Source organism: Cyrtonyx montezumae, unplaced genomic scaffold (assembly GCF_038088225.1).
Source record: "Cyrtonyx montezumae isolate F1298 unplaced genomic scaffold, pur_monq_1.0 scaffold_10, whole genome shotgun sequence".
Lineage (NCBI taxonomy): Eukaryota > Metazoa > Chordata > Aves > Galliformes > Odontophoridae > Cyrtonyx > Cyrtonyx montezumae.
Genome location: NW_027071826.1, coordinates 34,795,207 through 34,816,097, shown reverse-complemented (window position 1 = coordinate 34,816,097; position 20,891 = coordinate 34,795,207). Strand labels below are relative to the sequence as shown.

General features: G+C 46.2%; 2 protein-coding genes across 3 annotated transcripts in view; both read right to left on the bottom strand.

Moving 5' to 3' along the window:
• The window catches only part of SLC35C1 (solute carrier family 35 member C1), a 233,191-nt gene that overhangs the window by 208,400 nt on the left and 3,900 nt on the right, over positions 1-20,891 (bottom strand). The gene's annotated exons all lie outside the window — the stretch shown is intronic.
• Positions 1,735-20,366, bottom strand: CRY2 (cryptochrome circadian regulator 2). 2 transcript variants are annotated; one of them, XM_065754812.1, is made up of 12 exons: positions 20,157-20,366; positions 17,737-17,845; positions 14,714-14,856; positions 9,188-9,372; positions 7,833-7,921; positions 6,683-6,823; positions 5,889-6,200; positions 4,688-4,839; positions 4,339-4,541; positions 3,784-3,873; positions 2,811-2,952; positions 1,735-2,338 (listed from the first exon to the last, which is right to left on the bottom strand). In XM_065754812.1, the coding sequence occupies exons 1-11, from the start codon at positions 20,339-20,341 to the stop codon at positions 2,813-2,815; spliced, it is 1,749 nt and encodes a 582-aa protein (XP_065610884.1). In that variant the 5' UTR covers positions 20,342-20,366; the 3' UTR covers positions 1,735-2,338; positions 2,811-2,812. The 2 variants fall into 2 exon arrangements, with proteins under 2 accessions (XP_065610884.1, XP_065610886.1); XM_065754814.1 differs by lacking the exon at positions 20,157-20,366 and adding an exon at positions 19,042-19,056.

Below are 20,891 nucleotides of genomic sequence, written 5' to 3'. Positions count from 1 at the left end.
TCATAGTTTTACACACCTTTATCATTTTGATGGTTAAAAATGAATGACGGAGTGGCTGACTCCCTGACTCCTTCACAGGATTCCTGCAGATTTTTTCCGGTACCTTTGGCATTGTGTATCTCCATGCTGCTCTTACTTCTGTTCCCAGGACTGCTGCTTTTCCAGTTGCCACCATCCACATTGTCAGTGCTGAATGAAACCTTGCAAACATGATTTCCACCTCACCCACAAACCCTTCCAAGAAATCGCTTGGGAGATTTTGCACTCCCTACCCGTGGCTCTTTATCCCCGTGGACGCAGCAAAAAAATGCCACTTAACAAGTGAAATAATTTAGATGACAGCACAGAGAAGGTTAAAGACATTTATATACACATATATATATAAAAGTCATATTTACAGACCATTGCCTAAGCATGAAACTCTCCAAATGACAGAATTTACTATTTCTGCAGTCTAAATATACAAAGTGCATGTATTTCCCCTTTCTTCCCTCTGCAGCAGAAGATGGGGGGGGGGGGAGGGGAAGGTCACCTTTCCCTTATACCTTTCCGCTCACAGTGGGAGCAAGGTCTGGATCAGAGTGAAGAAGAAAAAACCTGCTGATTACTGGGCTATCCACTAGGGAGACTCTGATCAGTAGCTTAGAAGAAAAGGCTGGAAAAGTGACTCATTTACTTGGACAGCCTGCCCAACGGGAACGGGTCAATGTCCCAGGGAGATTACTATTAAGGAAAGGTTACTTGGCTATTCCAACTCCACTTCCTCCACCATTCCAGGCTCCCTAGGTACATTTGAGTCAGTTTCTACTTACAGCCCCATTGCTCTGGACTCCAAAACTGTCTCTGATTATCCCGGTCAGAGTGGGTCACAATGACTAAGCTCTCCAAGCTGCCAGTTGCATAAGCTCACATATAGCCCCACACTATTTATGACAGGGAGGGGGATGAAAGGTTTTGGACAGCAAATGGGAACAGTGCTAAAAGCAGCCCACTGCATGTGATTAGCTACTTGAAAACTGCCAGAACAGAGGCTCTTCTGCACTACCACCATCTTTTTTCCTCTTAGGTGTGCAGGCAAGCAGAGGCACTCTGCCAGCACTGTGCTGAAATGACATCTTGTAGCAGGACCAGGCCATGAAGTGTGTGATTAAGAGGCAGGGGAGCCTAGCAGGTTGTCCTGCTAGACTATACTGCACCAGCATGGACGTGAGTAGGAGCTAGGAGCAGTGCGCAGAGTATGAGATACAGGGACAATACTGTGTAGAAACTCAAAAAACACAGATAATCAGTACAGGAAAGAACAAACATCCACGCAGAACTGACAACAGACTAAGCCCAAGGAAGACTCACTCCAAGGAGCTACCATCCTCTATCAGCACAAGGCACTCCACAGGCTACTCACTACATACTGGTTACTGCATTTGAGAGAGCTCTCACTCAGGGAAGGAAATGTGGTAGAGCATTGAGCCCCAGGCTGTTCTCCCCACCAGGTACAGCTCCCACGTTACGTGGATCAGAAAGCTTTTGAGAGACTGCTTTAATCACATCAAAGCATGGTCTTATTCTCCAAAGAATTTCTTCTTCTCTCAGCTCCTTCCCCTCCATGGCAAGCTGCTCTGAAGCTGCCCGTTGCAAGCAACAGCACTATGGCTTACCTGGCAGCAGTGAGATTCTTCTGCAAGGAAAGTTTTAAGTGCCTTTCAAATGTAAAGACAGTTTACATCTCTTTCTTCCTATACTACAATTATCCTTCATTTCTTTTTCATCTGACACGTGCATCACTGGATTTACTCATGAAACATATTTCTCCCAACCAGTCTAGCCTAACAAAACAAATACAGAGAGTTTCCTGTTTTCTTTAGGACAGATACTTTGGATATTCCAGCAGCTTCCTTCTTATTTCCAACTACAGTTTGAATTGAAGCTAGCACACCTCGTTGTACTATCGATGAGAAAGGGTATTCACTATTGCTGATGTGTGCAGATGCTGCTCTCTCTATCAATGCAGCAAATCACATGCATTGATCCACTGTCAGAAAAGACAAACACTTGAGGGTGAACAAGTTGAAAGAAAGCTCCTGCCCTCCTAGATGAGGGCAGATTTAGGGCATGGCTGAGAAGAGACATATTTGGCTCTTTGGAGATCTGAAAGCCTGAAGTTCCCACGAACACACTACACGGTGCCCCCTTGTGGCAGCTCTTGGAATTACATATTTTACTAGGCCCCAGATTTTCTGTTGCAGATCGCGAGTTCCAGTCCTGGGGAGGGAGCAGACCCTGCTCCTCTGGTCACCTCTTCAGCACTCTCACTCTTCACTTGCAAGCTGCCTGTGGATGGCTGCAGGAGAAAGCAGGAGAGACAGTTTACCTTGAGTTCCCCTCATACCGAAAAGCTGATGGGACATATGACCAGCTCTTTCCCTCCTGGGATATGGAGCATTTCAGGCAGAAGAACTTCCCCTCCTCCAGCCTGTGCCCTCACCACGTGGGCAAACCCGTCTGCAAACCATTCTGGAAGGGGAAAATTCCTCACTAGCTCAAACCCAAACATACCTGTGCTCTGTTCTTCTAGAAATAGGGTACTGCTCTCTGCTGGACTACTGAGTTAACAGCTTGTCGAGCAAAAGCAAAACAACCCAAAGGCAGACCACTGCCAAATTACAGGTCTATGCAATTAAAGTCAGGAACCACCTCTCTCTCTCCAGGCCAAGTCCATTTTGCTCATTAAAATGCAGGGAGCAAATAAAACTGAGCCTTGCTAGCTGTTGGAACAATACATTTTAGGCCATGTCACGCCAGGGCCTACTCACAATCATGAACTCTTGCCAGGGATCTCTGGAGCAGGGAGACCTGTCACTTTGGCTCGCTTGTACAGTTCTTCAGTGCACAGCTCTTCTGCTCCCTCATGTTTGCGCTTTGGAGAAGCCTGGTCAGACTGCGGTAGTCTGATTGCTGTAGACAAAGAACAGTCACTGCAACATTTCATAGAGTGGTTTGGGTTGGAAGGAACCTTTAAAGACCACCCAGTCCCAACCCTCTGCCATGGGCAGGGCTGCCACTCACCAGTTCAGGCTGCCCAGGACCCCAGCCAACCTGGCCTTGAGCACCCCCAGAGATGGAGCACCCCACAGCTTCTCCAGTGTCTCAGCACCCTCTGAATAAATTATTTCCCCCTAACATCTAATACATATCTCCCCCTCTTTTAGTTTAAAAAATATTCCCCCTTGTTTAATGGTATGTTGCCATCTGCCTGTTTAAAAAGTTCCTCTCCACCTTTTTTATAAGCCCTCTTTAAGTAGTGGAAGGAGGTACTGAAGCCAGAATTTGCTCTGGCTTTAGATCTCCTCACATGTGCACCCTAACCTAATATGCCAGAGAGCTGAGAGAAAGGAGATATGCAGTGTACACCTACAGAGATATTGCTATAGTCTTTTTTAGAAAGTATTTTGAAAGTTTTAAAGAACAACAACTAAGTCCCCCAGAACAAACACAAAAGTGTCCTTTGCTGAAGGGAAGCTTCGTTACACCCAACAGCCCTACAGAGACGTACACGATGTCGCTGCATACAGACACATACAGGCAATAAGGGATTCAACATTCTCGATCCCTTTCAGGAAGGAAGGCTCACTGGAGACTTTTGAAGAAGGCCTGAAGGAAGGGGAATGTGATCTATGTTTTCCTAGTTACATCTTCCCTTTATTAGAAAAGAATCTCTCTCCCCTGCACATAGCCTTTATGCTGACATAAACGTACGTCCAAAGTACACAAATACTCCCATCTCACCTGTACTGGTGCTGCTGCCCTGCCCTGGAGCTGACTCTGTAACTGGGCCACTGAGATCCTCCACACACGAAGGGACCGACGCCAATAAACCTAGAGGAAAACAAGAAGATCATAGCAGGAGCAAGAAATATTTGGGCTGGGAGAAGACTTTCATATGGAAACACCTTAGTGATCACCAGCTAGCACATCTAAATGACCAAATGAGGATTTGCTCCGATTTGTACTTCCTCAGGGTTGGCCACTAACAGCATATTTACGTAGGATGCTCTGCCTACTATTTTTCCCCAAAGTGAAGAATATACTATGGGTAGCACATGGACAGTGCTGTGCCAACCACCAGCTCTCAAACAAAACCCAACTCTTAGCTGTTTAAGAGCTCAGCATAGCTCTCCCTGCAAACTGAGCAGCTTTGGCAGGGATCACTTCTTCTTGCAAGGACAAGGAAGAGACTATTGCTATGTACTTTAAACCATGACCCTAAATCTGAGCATTTTATGTCATATTTATGCCATATTATTATTTTATGTCATGTGTTTTGCAATTGTTGGTACTTACAGAGCCCCCTGTAGCGTGACAGCTGCTGGTAGATCTGCTTCATGCGCTCAATGTTCAGCCGGCTGGTCTCCGCGTGGTTCACCATGGGTTTGGGGTAGTCCACTCCAATGATGCACTTGGCTGCCTTCTGCACAGATTCTGGTGCATTCCACGGTTCGTAGATATATCTCGAGGGGAAGCCCTTTAGCTTGGGCAGATACCTCCTGCAACAAGGAAAGAGATGCACACGCCACTTGAAGTACAGCAACGCAGCATTCAGGATGCACAGAAAGCACCATATACCTGCCAGCTAATGGGTGACTTAAGCTCACAGATCAAGCAAGAAAGAAGCTCAAGTCATGTTACTTACTTAACATAGTCACCACTGGGGTCTGTACGACGTCCAAAGCCCACGGGACAGTAACAGTGGAAGAACTGCTGGAAGAATGCGCTGCACGAAAGCCACATCCAGCTGCCTGCATTTACACTGAAATCTGCATCCAGCAACAATTCGTCAAACACCTGCAGCAATTGGAGGAACAGACAGTGAATGAGAGCTTCCCCAGTTAGGACTTCGTGCCAGGAGAAATTAAAATGCCATTTCAAATGGCAGGCACTGAACAGCTCTCAGAAACCAGAGCAAAGAGGCAAACTGCTGGCTGAAGCCAGGTGGCTGGTCAATACATCTTGCTTCCTGACACTTTCACATAGGGACACACTGTCTGCTCACACTGATAAAATGCTGGCTAATCTCTCATGCAGCTACAGACTAAATCACTACCTAGTGTTACAGCAAGGCTGGGGTATTGATCCTAACTGGAGAGGTGTAATAAATGCAAAGCACCAGCTGTGGAAAGCAGGCAGACGCTGCACAGATGAGCAAGCACCAAAGCAAAAAGGATGAACCCCTCTGAAGGTCCCAGAGCTCGCTTCCACTCCAAGAGACAGATTGTTTTCAGTAGTAACTCACTCACATTCATGCACAGGTGCAACACTTTTAGCATCTGACCCTGACACTGTCTCAGCTATGTTCTGCTTTGACAGCCTTCTGACAAGATGCATCTACCTCCACTTTTTTCATGGGGTAGTATGTACATCCACTAAGTTCAAGCTGCTTGTCCCATCAGATGTCCCCAAAGGATGGTCTTTTACCTCTTTTCTTGTGAGAATCTAGACTCTGATTTCACAGTCATGGAGCGTTCCCTGACCAGCACGGTGATGGATTACACAATAAGCAATAAGGAGAAAGGTCCAGTTATAAAGAGACATCGAACTTTCAAATGCAACAGATGGACTGAGTGAACTTTTATAAAGAAAAAAAAACAACAAAAAAAGCAGCCCACCCAACCCCCCACTCCATATTAAGCACCGGATTCCACTAAGATTTTGTCAAGACAACTGGAGACTCAATACTTTCTGAGCCCTCGTGGTGGAAGGCAGAATCCTCCCTTCCACGCAACTTCTACATGCCGAGCAAAAGCCATACCTGTATGCCCATCCTTGCAGCAAGTGCCAGGGAGACTTTGTTTTCCTTATGGCCTCCTGCAAGCCTCTGGAAATGTCAGACTCACCCTGACTCCTGATTCCCAGCTGATCCAGAGGTCTCCCCTGGTCAGGAAACAGGCCACGGCGTGCCTGGCCAAATGGTGGATCCACCCTTCCTGTCTCAGTTGGGTCATGATTGCGTCGATCCAAGGGAAACCTGTCTTGCCCTCGGCCCACTTTGCCAAGGCTTCAGGGTTCTTGTCCCAGGGAATCTGGATGCAGATGGGGTTCCCCTCCATGCGATCAAACTTTGGGTTGTTTGTGGCTGCTGTGTAGAAAAACTCCCGCCAGAGAAGCTGTCCATACAGGGAAAGGGGAGGAGTGCTGTTCCGCTTCACCTGTAGAGGAGGGAGCAACAGTATTCACAAGCAGGGGAGGACTGGCTTCACTAAGCTGAGCTGCAAGCCACTCATGCCCAGATCCCAAGACTGTTACCGACAACTGCCATAATGCTCAATTCCAAATTGTCCTTCACCAGAAATCCCAAGTGATAAAACTCAGAACACGCTTTTAGCCCACTCAGTACACTGACAAGTGTCTTGAACCACCCATAACAATAAAAAGGTTCAACATGGCTCACAACGCAGGAGTCCAGCCTGAAGAATAGAGTACCATAAGATTTGAGGCGTGCTCAGCTAGGTGCAGAAAAATCCTTTTTCCTTACCCAAAAGTCTCCTTTATACCAGCGACAGGCTTTATCCAACAGACAAACACAAGTGAGGCAATAGCATTTTTTTGCAGCTGTTCTGGCAGTGTCTGTCAACTGGCATCAAACTACGCTCAAAACCAGCCTGCCCTCCTGATGAACTGCTTGTCTTACCTTCTTATAGAGCTCCCAGAGACGATAGTAGAACAAGCGGCAGGACAAACAGCCGAAACGCAGGTAGGGACTGAGTCCTGTAGGGCTGGCCAGCAACGAATTGGCGTTCATCCTTGGTCTTTCATAATTTGCAACCCATGCCTAAACATATTCGGGAGAAATTAGCCAAAACAAATCCAAATCTGTCAGATTGCTTAAGGCAGGCCTCTGTGCGGGTGGCAGGGTCGCTCAGGTCTGGCAGCACAGTCTCTTCTACTCACTTCCAGCTACTGCTGGGAGAAATCTCAAGTGGGCAACGCCACACCCTATTCAAGAAATGTAAAATCTATGCTTTAAATTAGTCATTTTAGTCAAGAAAATGACTAAATTGACTTTGCATGCAGGAGCTAATAACCCCGAGATCTCCTAGGGACACATGTTAATGCAATTGTTTACATCCAAGTATGCTTATCTCATTTTACACACTAAACAAGAACATCTAGGGAAATTCAGACCTGTCTGATGCTGACAGTTTTATCCCTCTTTGGCAAGAATTTACACTTTGAGCTCTACAGCTGTCACTAGCATTAAAAAAAAACAACACAGAGTATTTAAAAGTGAGTCATGTTTCTGAACCGAAATCTAATTTCATGACTTCAAAATCGTTTGCATTAAGCACAGTATAATGAAGAACACTGGTTTGACAGAAGAAATTGAGATATTTCAGCACAGAGATAGGGGCATACCACTTTGTGAAATATGCAGGGACATAATCTCTTATCAGCAAGTACCTCAGATAAAGACAAAAGGAGCTGGTGTGTAGCGTACAGCAGGGACTGAGCAATTTGGATGAGAGTTTCCAAGTTTGCATTCCTCTAAATGGAATGGAGGGGAAAAAAAACCAAGGACTAGAATCTTAATGTGCTTCTAACAGTAATATGGTTAACACAGTTTTACTTCTTTGGGTCTGAAGAAGCCTGGGAGTTCCTTGTTCTCCACACAACCCAAGATGACAGAAGTACTCCAACAGTATCAAATGCTCCTGCCATAGGCCAATGTAAAGGCCCCTGCTAAGATAAGCAGGGAGAGAGAGCAATGGCTAACATTCAATTTTTTTTTTGTTTGGAGCCCAATACTGCAGAATGATCACTTATATAAGATGGGGGGTTACCTTTCTTTCCAAGTGTTTATCCAGCCGTGCCAGGGCTTCCGTCTCCCCTCCTTGCCAAACTGCAGGGGCAAGACCATCTGTAGGGAAGCCTGAGGGAAAGAACTCTGTATGATTTGAACTGTACAGATGGGAGTAAGCATTAGCAGGGTCAAGATGCACTTAATACTACAGTTGCTTAACATGGCTTGCTTGCTGCTTTAGTCCTTCTATAGCAAGGAATTCACTTGGAACAGAAGGAGAGCCTGCTCATGACACCATACTACAAGAGCCTCTTCCCGCAATGCTTCAGGCAGCCCTCTGGGGACCTTCCCCATTGGTCACACACCAATTATTAAAGAAACACCTGCTCCACAGGTTTGCTGCCTTACAAAATACTTTGCCACTGCTACCAGCAGCTCACTAGAGAGTGTCTTGCTCCTGGCAAGGCTCCTATTCTGCTGAAAGCTACTGCTTTAGCACTGAAGAGCCAGCACAAAAGGAGAAGCAATAATGCAGTTCCCCTGCAGTGCTCTGGGCTGAGAGGAGCCTCCCGAGGCTGCAAGCAGAGCAGAGGAGGGTTGCAGAAGGTCTTGCATTAGGCCAGACAAAGGAAGTGAATCTATCCAGGACTGCAGCCTTTAGGATAGTTTTGTTTGTGAAACACTTTGTCCATAACTGCTGAAAGCGTGTCTTAAGGTAAAAAGTGATACTGCTAGGAAGCCAGCATAGAGCCTCCAAAGACTCACATATGCAGAGAAATCTTCTGCAAGAACCCTTTCTTCCTTTGCATTTATATTCGCTTCCTTGATGTAAGCCTTACATTCCTCAGTTTTCTATTCATCCTCCTCTAGGAATAATATAAGCATTAAGAAAGAGGAGACAAACACCAACATTCCAACGACCAAGAGGCTTAGCAGAATACATGAAAGAAGTTTTGGTAATGTCTTTTATCTTGCTAAGCTCTCAAGTCAGCAGTGCTTGATAATAAGTGAATGAAGTGATGTGTGCCTGGTAGATGGTTAGTTTTCCTCTTCAGGTCTGTTACACAACCTGTTGGAGACAGCAGTAGGAAGACAGCAGCTGGCAAGGGCATGAGACACTGATACAGTGGTTATGTGCTCAAAATAGCAGAAAATGTAAGGACAGATACAGAACATTTCAGAGTAATAGCTAAAGGGGATGTTGTGCATCAGTGGGAAGTACAAGAACAGCAGCACTCTCCTCTCACGAAGACTGGCACCTGCTGAAAACATAACCCTATCTGCAAGGCTTGAATACAACACTGGAGCTGTCCTGGGCACGTGCCAGTCATCAGAAGCAGATTTAGTAGTCCATTTTGACTGGCAGTTAACCCCAAATTCACTCTCATTACATACCCAGCTCTTCCAGGGATGGGACCCCATATACATCATCATGGTTCTCCTGGATGTCCACTTTACATGTCTCCATCTGCTGGCTTACTATGCTGCTCACTGGCTTCTTTGGGAGCTCCATACGGCTAATGATGGCCTGGAAGCGCTTGTAGGTGAGGGGTGGCTTGTTGCCATTCAGCTCTATTATTCTGGAAACAAAATAAGCGAAGTGACATAATTCAGCCTGGTTGCCACGAGAAGCATGAGAAAATGACAGCCAGACCGCTGTCTCTGCTCAGGATAGCCTTTCACTTTGGATACAGAAATCTTTACAGATGTAGCTTCCACCTGATGCATCCCTCAAAGGGATATTTACAAAAAGAAAACCACAAAACAAAAACCCAACAGTAATCATCCTCCATGGGAAAAGCAAACAAATCCAGCTCTCCTTCACCAGGCTTAGCATTTCTGCTCCCAAGGTTCTTGACTAGAATTTTGTAGGAAATCTCAGTCTGAATACACCCTAAGCCAACAAATCCCAGACCTGCATCTGTCTCTCTGCGATGTCCTAGCCCAGTTCTGACCTTACCTCCTTCCTGTCTGCCACAACAAGCCCCAGATTGACAGTGATCCCTCCTCCTCCCATCCCAGACAAGACAAATCCCATTTTACGTCATTCCTCTCATTCCTGGTGATTAGAGGAGGCACTGTGCTTGCCCACAACACAAAGTCGTAAGCAGACCCGTCTCATGCTCTTCACCTGTGTCTGACTGTGGGATGAAACAGGCAGCCATGGCTCCCTACCTCTTTGCTCACTGGGCACCCATGGCCTGCTAGGGTCACGGAAACTTAGTTTGCTTCAGTTTGTCTTGCATAGAGGCCTTTGGGAACCCGCCTGGGCCAGAGAGAGGAAGGAGTTAACGGCAAGGCAGGCAGCAGAGGAAAGCCAGCATTACATAAAGCAGAGGCAGCCAACCCCACAGCTCACACAGAGCTGCAGCAGCTCTGCCTTCTCCACCCCGCACAGTCAACAGCTTATGCAAGGGGCTGGGCTTGGAGCCCAGCGCTTCAGTCACCGCCATGTGCCTTCCCTGCCCTCCCTGGCAGCTGCACGTGTGGCGAGGAGGAGCGACATGCCAGCCTTCCCAGCCCTCAGCCGCCCTCACGTGTGCTCTGCTTTGCCATGCCGAGTTGAGCCGGGATATCAGGCTCTGCTTCCCACCACCACCCAGGCCACAGGACCCTTCCAGTGAAGCAAGCACTCTAGGGAGGCTTACTGATTCCCAAAGGATCCCAGCACTTGGGAGCAGAAATGTGACCAAGCTGAACTATATCTGCCCTGCAGTGCCTAAGATAGGAGCTGGGAAGCTGCTGCTTTAGCACTGCCTCTTTTTCCCAGCCCTCTTCCACAGAGTTATACCACAGCTCAACCTGAGAGCTGCTACTGTGCCACATCTGAGACCCACAGGTTCTGTGAGCAGACAGCTATTGGAGCAAAGCACGGTGAATTGCAGGTGAGCTCTGCTGTCCCTGGCTGACATCCTTGATAGTTCCCTGTCACAGCTTCCTGAACAGCCAGCTCCAGATCTGGGGCACAAATCATTAAGAGACAGGACTAGGACAAACTGCACATTTTACAACACCTGACACTGCCATTATGCAACAAAATTTGCATCTTGCACAATACTGCCATGAAAAGAAGTACCAGATCCCAGGTTTTGTACGACGTTGGATATTATACAATACACACTGCGTGTGCTGTGCAGTTCAGCACACAGCTGTTATGGGAAGCCCTGTAAGCGGATTCCATTCCCTCCTCGTAGCATCCTTCTAACCCAAGCCATACAATCTCACAGGACTTTCTCCAGCACAGGGCACTGAGCAAGGCAGACAAGGATAATGAGGTCTGGCATATAGAACTTTGACTTAAAACTTCAAAGATGGAATCAAAGTACTTACTGGGCATAGTGTAATCACCAATGGCAGAACCGACACATTACGTAAACTTGGTTATTTTGAGTAAGCCAGCACTCTTATTAAAAGCTATTTAATTACTTCAGACTGACAGTGGTGTTTGAGCTACAGTCGCTCCTGATGCATGCTACAAACAAGCAGGTTCACAGTGCTCCTCTCTGGCCAACACCACTCCCCCCAACACAACCCTGCCTGGGATTGACGCTGACTGTCAGCAAGCAGGCTGCAGGGGATTTACATCTCTAGGAGAAGAGAAGAGGCAGATCCTGAGAAGGGACAAAACAACCCATCAGCTGACAGTTGTCAGACAGAATAACTGTCAAGGGAAGGCTTTGAGCAGGCTAAGCTGATACCTAAGAGATTATCTATGCTGCCTAAATCCTACAGTTTGAACACAGCTGATCTGGACTAGGAGTCTCCAGGTTGTTAGGGTTCTTTTCCATCACTGATATTGATTCCGCACAGCCCTCACTTTGTTTTGGGAGAGAGGAGGGGAAAGAGGCTCTGATAGTCAAACAGCTATGCTGGTGGTGCCAGAGAGGAGTACACTGAGACCTTCCTCCTGGGCAGAAATGGTCAAACTCACACATTAAAAGAACTGGCTCTTAGTAGATGTTAGAAAGGAGCTCTGGTGCTGGTACTCAGAACATACTGTGGGTGAGAAGGGAAGGATGGCTGGAACCAGTCACTGAAGTGAAAGATCAGTCAATGTTGTTCAAAAACAGGCCTGACATTCTTGTCAAAAAATTGATCAAAGAAAGATAAGAACACCACCACTCACTTATGAATAATGCAAGAAAAAAGAGTAGGCTAAGCAGAGGGGGAATACATTCCATGAGTTAGAAGAATGGATAACATGACTGGAGGAGAATAAGCTCTGCCTGAGAGAGACTTCCAAGAGGAATACAGACTTAGAACTGCATCACCACCTGCTGAGAAATCCCACAGATGCCAAGAACCTGGAAATGTCAGAATAACTGGAGACTTTGACTGCCGCTGCGGAGACCACACAGTTGTCACAACCCATGGCCTGGCAAGAACTATTTTCTAGCTGTTACAAATGACTGCTCCGTGGAACAATTAATCAAGAATCCATACAATGGAAAGCCAATGTACAATGTAGTCTTAGGCAGCAGGTATAGCTGAGGTAAAAGGTATAGCTAAAAGCATTCGTTACCACGTCTGCTCTAAGTGTGACTCCACCATGCATCAATTCAGCATCCTCACAGGATCAATTATATACAACACTGGCTTTCATTTTGAGAATGGCATTAAAAAAAGAAAGCGTGCTAAGCAAACAGAAGTTGAAAGGTAAAATGCTGACAAACAACACAGATTATTTGAAGATGACATGCCAGGGAAAAAATGAAATAAATTATCCAATAAATCCAATAAATTATTTGATAAATTCAGTTAAAAGAAAAAAAATAACAACAATAATAATTAAAAAAATCAATAACTGCATATAAAACTGAAGGCAAAATCCTTCAGGAAACTGAAGATTAGGAAAAAAATATTACATTTAACATAAAAGACATAAAAGCAGTCCTCCATACACCTCCCAGGAAAAAAAAATGCCTTCACAGACACGCCAGGATATCTATAGGGCCAAGAAGCAGCCAATGCAATAAAAGAAGACAAAGTGTAATGCCACAGCGGAAGAACTGCATTTAACTTCTTGCAGCTGTACTCAGTATGGAGGTCTCACCCTGAGTCTCCAAGGAAATGCATCAGAAGATGTCTCAGACTGGGAGGTCAGCAGGCAGTTAACACACAACAAAGCCACTGTTGAAGGCAACAGCTGGCAGGACCAGCCAACATGTAACCAGGAGTTCAGAAGGATGTCAAGAAGTAGCCATGCCACTGCAAGTAAATAACACTTGCCTTAAAACTGCAATACTAAGGAGGGAAAAAAAGCAAGTATGACTCAGATTTAAAAAGCACTTCAGGTCATCGGAGGGACTACTGAACAGAAAGTCTGATCTATTGGTCAAATTAGTAGAAAATACTAATAGGACCAGTGAACAAATGCCTATGTAAGATGTTAAACTGGCCTTGGTAATGGGAAGTTGTGCCTCTAAATTCTATTAGCCACATTAAGCAGAGAAGCAAGGGATATCTGGTTCTGCCTGGATTTTCAGAAGACATCTGGTTAACATCCTCACTAAAAATTCTTTTACAAAACCATTACAAAAACAGACTAGTGAAAAAAAGAACAAAAGACAAAAAATGAATGTGGTGACAGTTTACTGAAGCAGCAAGTTACCTGGCATAGATGAAACTGAAATGCAACCTAAGAATTTCCCTGTACACCACACGAGCAGATGAACAAGAAGATGGACAAGAAGAACAGATGAAATTCAAATTGGTCACATTTTTTCTCCATGTACATTGCTATGTGACCTTAAACTTATAATAATGGCCTCTCAATTATCTAAAGGCCATTCAGGAAGGAAGCTCCCAAACATCAGCCCAGTGACACTCAGGAAAGCAAACAAGCAAAAAACCACCAGTAACTGCTGGAAGACAGACAATAGTACAGCACTATATGAATCCATGTTGTTCCTATACCTTGAACATCAGCTACAGTACTCCCCACTCCTTGTCACCTCCATGAATGCACAGAGATAAAAACAACAAAAATCAGAACAACTACAGAACAGATTCCAACTGAAAATTAAGTAAGCTAGGACTCTCCAGGTCAGAAAAGACGAAAAGGACACAAGGAAGAGTTTGAGGGGCACTGAAGAAGTGAGGATGAGGTTAAGTATTCATAGCATCTTCTAACACAAAGAAGCAGAGGAGTGTGTGCTCATGAGAGAGAATTCCCCTACCCCACATGTAAACATTTCCACATAGCACGTGCTGAACTGCAATGCTCCTTCCCACAGGAAGTTATGCATACTAAAGCTTTAAAGGAGGAAAATTACATTCAGCATTACTGATAGAAGACAGCCAAAAGAAAAAAAAAAGAAACCAACCTATAAGAATAGCACTGAAACATGGTTCATGTCAAGCATACTGTATAGTCTTAGCTGAAAGATTGTCTTAAGAAGACCTTACGTACATATAAATAAATAATCCTCAAGATACAAGAAACACTTCACCATAACACAATAAAGTCAAGGCCTTCAGATTATAGAATAAGGTAAGTTTGCCCCAATCTACCTTGTTCTTCCAGCTGTCCTGGCATATCCATCAGTTAAAGCCTTGCCTTTATTGTTTCCATTTGAGACGATATCTCAGACACCTTTAATACAGTGAAGTGAAAAAAACGCAGTCCACGCAGACAGGACATGCCCAAGAAAATCAATCAATAGGACATAGCTGAGCAACTTAAATGACAGTAAAGTACAGAGATTATTTAGCCTGAGGCAACACCTTTCTATACATTCACGTCACTGTCAGCATGTTGACGCGCTCTAATCAAAAGCTCCAGCGTGCAGAGTAATCCTGTTGACACCTTCCAAGCTCACAAGGGATGACGGAGATCAACATACAGTAATCAACGTCAATGAGGAGACCGAGGTCTCCCCAGACAAAGCAATCCCAACCAAGGCAGCACTTTGCCCTTACCTGTCCAGGTCATAGAGTGTGTGGGAGTTCTCAATGACCACCTCCACACCAGCTTCCTTGGCCAGTTTGATAATAGCTGCATCCCGCTCCTTGCCAAACGGTTCCGAGTCGTATTCAAAGGTGAGACGAGTGACTCCCCACTCCTGTAAGAAATAGCACATGCAGGTGTCAGAAAGGAAACCTTTCTAACCAGCTAAATTACTAAAATATAGAAATGGCAATTGTAATTGCCACTGTCAAGTCCTGAGAACTTAAGGAGGGTTCCTGTGGAGAACAGCAATCTGGTGCTGGGATAACAGAAGAACCAACAAAATTATCAGCTCTAGCAAATGCTGTGCAAAATCCTAAAAGCTGGGTTTAAACTACACAAAAGGAAGCTGGAGTTCTTGTTCTTCTCCATTAATGTTCTTAGGTTACAGCTCAGTCTAACACCACCTTGTTTTGGTTGTATTCAAAAGAAGCCCTGCCATCCCATTCCAGTATTTGCAAAAAGAGGATTTCAGAAGCCTTTCAATGCAAAAATATGAACTTTTGAACAAGGATTACATGCAGACTATTATTAACTAAAGACAATTCACTAAATTCTTTTCCCATGACTCTCTATAAAACAATCGCATAATAGAAGACCAATGTCCAAGCCAGAAACAAGAAAAATAGTAGTGGGAAAAGGACAAACGTAGCAGACCTCCCTGTTCCAAATAGTAATGTACGATACTACACTTCAGATTTAAATGATTAACTCTCCAAAGGTAGGACTTCTATTCAGCCTAGCAGATCCATAAACTCATTTTGTATTTCACATCTGCAAAAGACCTCTCACAGACAACACAGAACAGGCCTTACGAAATAGCACTCTGCCTCTTCCAGGCTTTGAGAGAAAACTGCTCACTGCCAAAGACTATGGCCTAGTTTTCCTCAGAAAATGAATCTTATGAGGAGAGGCTTAATGGTTTCCACAGTGACCCTCCGGAGGCATCCATCAAACAGAGCAACAGCCCACAGATTTGTTTAGCAAACACTCCAGTCAAACACAGACAGAAATCTATAGAGACACTTTAAAAAACCTGCACACAAGCAAGATGTGAACCAATCTCCAAATGAGACAGTGAGTCACCTCTGTAAGCACGGGATGGTCTCTTCCACCTCAGAACCAGACCTAAGAGGCATCAGAAACACAAACAGTGCATAAGAAGCAGATGTTACTCGTTCACTAATGACCATTTAAAAACAAAGACCCAAGACTGGGATGGGAACTTAGAAGCAGAAAAGAACTATATAAGCTTCTCTTCCCTTCTGAACACCTTCAGATTGAACCTTAAAGTTAATAAAATTAATCTTAGGAAGAATAGAGTACTACAACAGGTATGTACCACAGCAGGAGACAAAAATCCTATGCTACTACAAAGGTTAACGCAGCTAATGTGTATACTTCACTTGCCTGCCTCACTGTACCCATGCACACAGTGCTTTTGCAGCAACTGTTACCAACAACATAACTCAGCTCCCAGAAGCAAGAGCACAAACTAATTGGACATAAGTGCCACATTACCACGTGTGACAACTCCCCACAACAGCTGAGAGCAAGGCACAAGCTGCTGCCATTCATTTGCCCAGAATTTGCTACTCAGTTTATCAGCTCTGGAGAGGCCTGAATTCCCATGAAAGCCACACATTTACTCTGTAGTAGCATATAAAATAATAAAAAAATAACAACCTACCAACATTATTTTCAGCTCTGTTAGAGCACATGTAAGATATCCACCAGGCCACTGGCCCACTCAGAAGAGACTGTAATAACACTCAGGCCTGGCTGATTCCACAACCATCTCTCCAAACCTCAGACTCTACCAGCTACTTCTTGTTTCTTTGATCAGAGTGGGTATATTTCTCCCACGCAGTTTATCTTGAGAGTACCTAGTCCTTGAACTAAAATAAGGTGGGAATGGACTACTAATATCCCAACATTGTTTGGGGATCAAAAGATAAAAATAACCCAGATTCTAAAAAGGCTGGAAGAAGCACATAGGTTCTGTCACGTGTTAACCTGCAGAAGCCAAAATAAACACTGCTGAACCTTCTGATCTGCATATACTATTCCTGTCTCCAGGACTGCCCTCCTCCCACAAATGCACATCAAACCAGCATACAGCAGGAGGGTACTGACTCAAGTTTACCTTTCCTTTTCTGCAGCTTGGCTACTGCAGATTTTGGGGGCACTCCTTCTGTCAACCTTATGTAAAGTACAATCTACATGACAAACACAGCTTGTAAGACTGTGGTGAACCCTTCTTTGCTGTAGCTTTGTTACTTTAGGAATGATGCTGCCAGAAAGCTCCAAACACAATGTTAGGACATGACAGAGAAGAATGAGTCATATAATTTTACCGCTTGAGAAACCTTTATATTCAAAGAGATCCTCTTGCCAGCTCTGCCTATCTCACAGCCTGCAGTACTGAAGTATCACTTTAGAAATGTACCACACCTATCCACCATCGACCACAGAGGTCAGAACGTATTCCACTGTCTTAAACAGTACATCAACAAAGAGCTTGGACCCAATCTGTGTTTTGCTGCTGAGCTGCCTAAGTGCAGCCTTGAATGGAAGCAGACCAGGAAGGTCAGTTAACATAAAGGCTTCTGAATTTTGAAATGATAACACAAAGCCTTATTTGTGATTCACCTACTGATCAACATGCTTTTTTTTTTTTTTTTTTTCAGTTGTCTCTAAAGGAATATGGATATGATGCTCCTACTGAGTAAAGGCAGCAGGACTGCAGTACAGTTCTGTGAGGCCTGACATGCAGAAGCAAAGGCAAAAGGCACCATCCAGAAAGAAGTACAGGCACCCCAGCAGTGGGTTACCCTCTACTCACTTTTTTGTAAGGTTGAGTACAAGAGTGTGTACAGCTCCTAAGCTTGCCATAATGGATAGCACTGAAGCTAACAGTAAGCCAAGTGATCTCCAATAAATGGGACATTAGTTTTTCCTCGCTAGACTTCAGAAAATTAGTGTATTCTCTTACTTTAAAGAGCCTTGGAAAGACATCTGTTGGCTGTCCTCGCACCACAAACAAGCGAGAGTTGAGTTTCCTTAAACTGTTGTCCAGATCTTCCAGAGACTGAAGCAGGAATCTGCAGAGAAGCAAAAAGAGCAGTTATCATCAGTCAGTTCGACTACAGCCAAAGACAAATCTGCATCATCAATCAAACTGGAAGTTCAGACAAAAAAAAAAAAAAGCAAGACTTCTTATTCATCCCTAGGCTGTCTACAGTTATGAGGCTGCTGCACCAGCCACCTCCCAACCATTCATACACAAGTTCTCTCAGCCAGATACAAGAACTCCCCAGGATTTTTTTCTTCTTTCCTCTTTACTGCTCCCATGCTCTCTCTCAGAGCTGTGTGTATTCCCTGCCAGTTAGTTTCTTTGCATTGTATCATCTGCATGGAAAAGAGCATACACCATGTAATTTATATTCTTCCATGGGTTCTGAGCAAGGGGGGGTGTTTGTATTTGAAGTAGAAAGGTGTTAATACAGTACTCCAAGGACTGCTGCCAGAACTGTGCAAGCTTTACAGAATAGGAAAGGATATGGCAGAGCAATGCACACTCACAGCAGAGAAACATATACTCCTAGTTCACCAGCAGCAAGAAACTGAGCACCAAGACCTCCCAAGGCAAAAGCCATCTGTACTTAGAACAGCTGTAAACAGAACTGCAGTTCATCTTCCACCACAGAGACGCAAAGATGAGAATATGCCAAGACATCTCCTCCCACCCCAAAAACATTACAAGACATTTTAAGAGCTTTTTGCATTTATGTGTTTAAACTCTTAATATTGAATCTTACTGATCCCTCCATTTCACTGCGAAACAACTTCATCTGTACTGTCTTTGCTTCCACTGCCATACAATCTTGTTTGCCTATCCCTGTGAAAGACACCAGCTTTAAAACTTTAATCTCTGCAACAGCACGTGGCACTGCTGGCAAACTCGCAGCCCCCAGTAAGTGTGTCTGCTGACCTCTGCCTCTCCCCCATTCCTATGGGCTCATTTGGCATTGTGACCTGGAAGACACGGTATGAGCATCAGCTCTCTTAAAACCACACACAGTTAAGAGGAAGGCTAACTTACAACTGCCCTGCAAAATATAACTTCCTCGTTGCTCAGCTGTTTTGCAACAATGGGAATTGCAAGCTCTGTGGTAGAAGGAGATCCCTCTGCGCTTCTTGAAAGAGAATGGGCAACAAAGGCCAAGCATCAAGGCACAGAAGATCCAGAAGCAGGTCTGCATAACCAAAACTAACCACTCCCCTACTCGCCACCTACCTCCCATCTGTAAAATAGGAATACCATCCTTCCAAGGTGTTCTGAAGATTAAACATGGGTTATAGCCCTACACGGCTCACATACAACATGCAATTAAGTAATAAGGGATTTTCAACACAATACCTTCCTGGAGGCTCGGTAAAAAGCAAACACTTTCTTTGAAGCACAGACTTCAGAGTACAAGTAAATGAAGAAAAAAAAAAAAAGAGCAAGACTAAGCTAGGGTTCCCTTTGGGAAACAAGCAGGCTGCAGTAAACGTAAGCAGTTTGCTAGGACACTTCTCCCCAGCAGCCAGAGGCACCAACTCGGGACATTAGCAGTAGGTACACAGCTGCAAGCGAAGGTAGTTTTGTCTTTTAAGAAACTGCGCTTTCAGGAGCAATGCTCCGTCTCTCCTAGACGAGCAATGTCCGCAGCATACGAACAGCACTTCTGCTTGCTGCTGCCGTTTGAAAGTCTGCTCCACGGACAGACCAATTCCTGCTACGGGCAGCAACAGAGTGCACCCATTCCCGTGATTTGAACACCCGCACTGTGGTGAGCTGCACACCGACGGCCTTCCAGTCACTCTCGGATGCGCGTTCTAGAAACGCCTGGGGAGCAGCCACCCACCCGTCCCCCCAGATGCAGCCGGGCTGGCAGCCAGCGGCAGCCGCAGCTTCCCCGGCCCCACGCGTGGCCACGTGACACGGCGGAGCGCTTAGGAGGATTTCCAGCCCGGTGGGCGCCCGGTCCGGCACCAGCCGGGTGACACGAGGGCGGAGATGTGCTCACCTGCACGCGGGGCAGCCTCGCACAGGTGAACCCCTGCCTACCTCGGGGTTTCCAAAGGTTGAGACACCGAGACTCGGCACAGCAGCGTTATGTAATGCCGCCGGCTCCTGGGTACGCCCGCTTTCTGCACAGCCGTGACTCACTCCAAACGTTTGCCCGCGTCCAGAGGGAGGAAGCAGACAGCTTGACCACACAGCAAGCCCAGCGCACGCCCACCCACGACCCAGAGGGACGGAGGCGGGGAAGCGCAGCCAGCTCAGGGGAAGCCTAACAACGTTACATAAAGTTCCCGGCCGCCTCCCGCACCGCCAGCGCGCGTCTCCCTGCAACCCCTGCTCACCGCCAGCGGTTGATGCCCACGGCCGAGGAGGCGGCGAACCACGGGTCCAGGATGTAGATGCAGCGGAGGGAAGCGGCGCCCCGCAGAGCCGCCTGCAGCGCCGGGTTGTCGTGGAGCCGCAGCCCGCGGCGGAACCAGTGCACGGAGCGGCAGAGGCCGCGCGGCGGGGACGGGGCCGCCGCCATCACGGGCGACCGCCGCGGCCTCCGCGCCTCTCGCCCGCCCCGGGACCGCCCCGCCGTCATTGAGATGGGGCGGTCCCGGCGCGGAGCCGGCGGCCCAGTGTTATGGCGCCCCCTGACGGCCGCGCCGGGACAGTGCCGCCCCCTCGGCCAGCCCCTCCCACAGCCACTACACGGACGGACGCGACAGAGCGACCCGGATTTTATTGGGCTGGATTTAGGGATTACAAAATGCGACATTCCGAAGTTGTTATTTTTAGCGGAGGGTTCGCCGGAACCGAGGGGATAACCGAAACGCAAACACCAAAGATGGCGCGGTGCACGTCCTCTGAAGGAAGCACAGCAGGCAACAACTCTCCATCTCCTCACTGAGAAGGGCAGGTAGCACCCTTACTCCTCTGCGACAGGAGTGCAGATAACTCACTGTGCTATCATTCTGTTTCAGAGGGCTGATGTAAGGCAGGCCACTTCAGAGAGCATACTCACCCTCTCAGGAAAAGGTGTGGAGGGAATGAGAAGTTTCATCCCCGCTTCTGAACGTGATTCCCCAAGT

Coding starts and splice junctions, on each gene's coding strand:
- CRY2 (XM_065754812.1), bottom strand. CDS start 20,341: ATGGCGGCGGCCCCGTCCCCGCCGCGCGGCCTCTGCCGCTCCGTGCAC. Junction 7,922..9,187: donor CCCATCCCTGGAAGAGCTGG/GTATGTAATGAG, acceptor TCTTTCCCTCAG/GCTTCCCTACAGATGGTCTT. Junction 4,840..5,888: donor GCTGGGAATCAGGAGTCAGG/GTGAGTCTGACA, acceptor CAATTGCTGCAG/GTGTTTGACGAATTGTTGCT.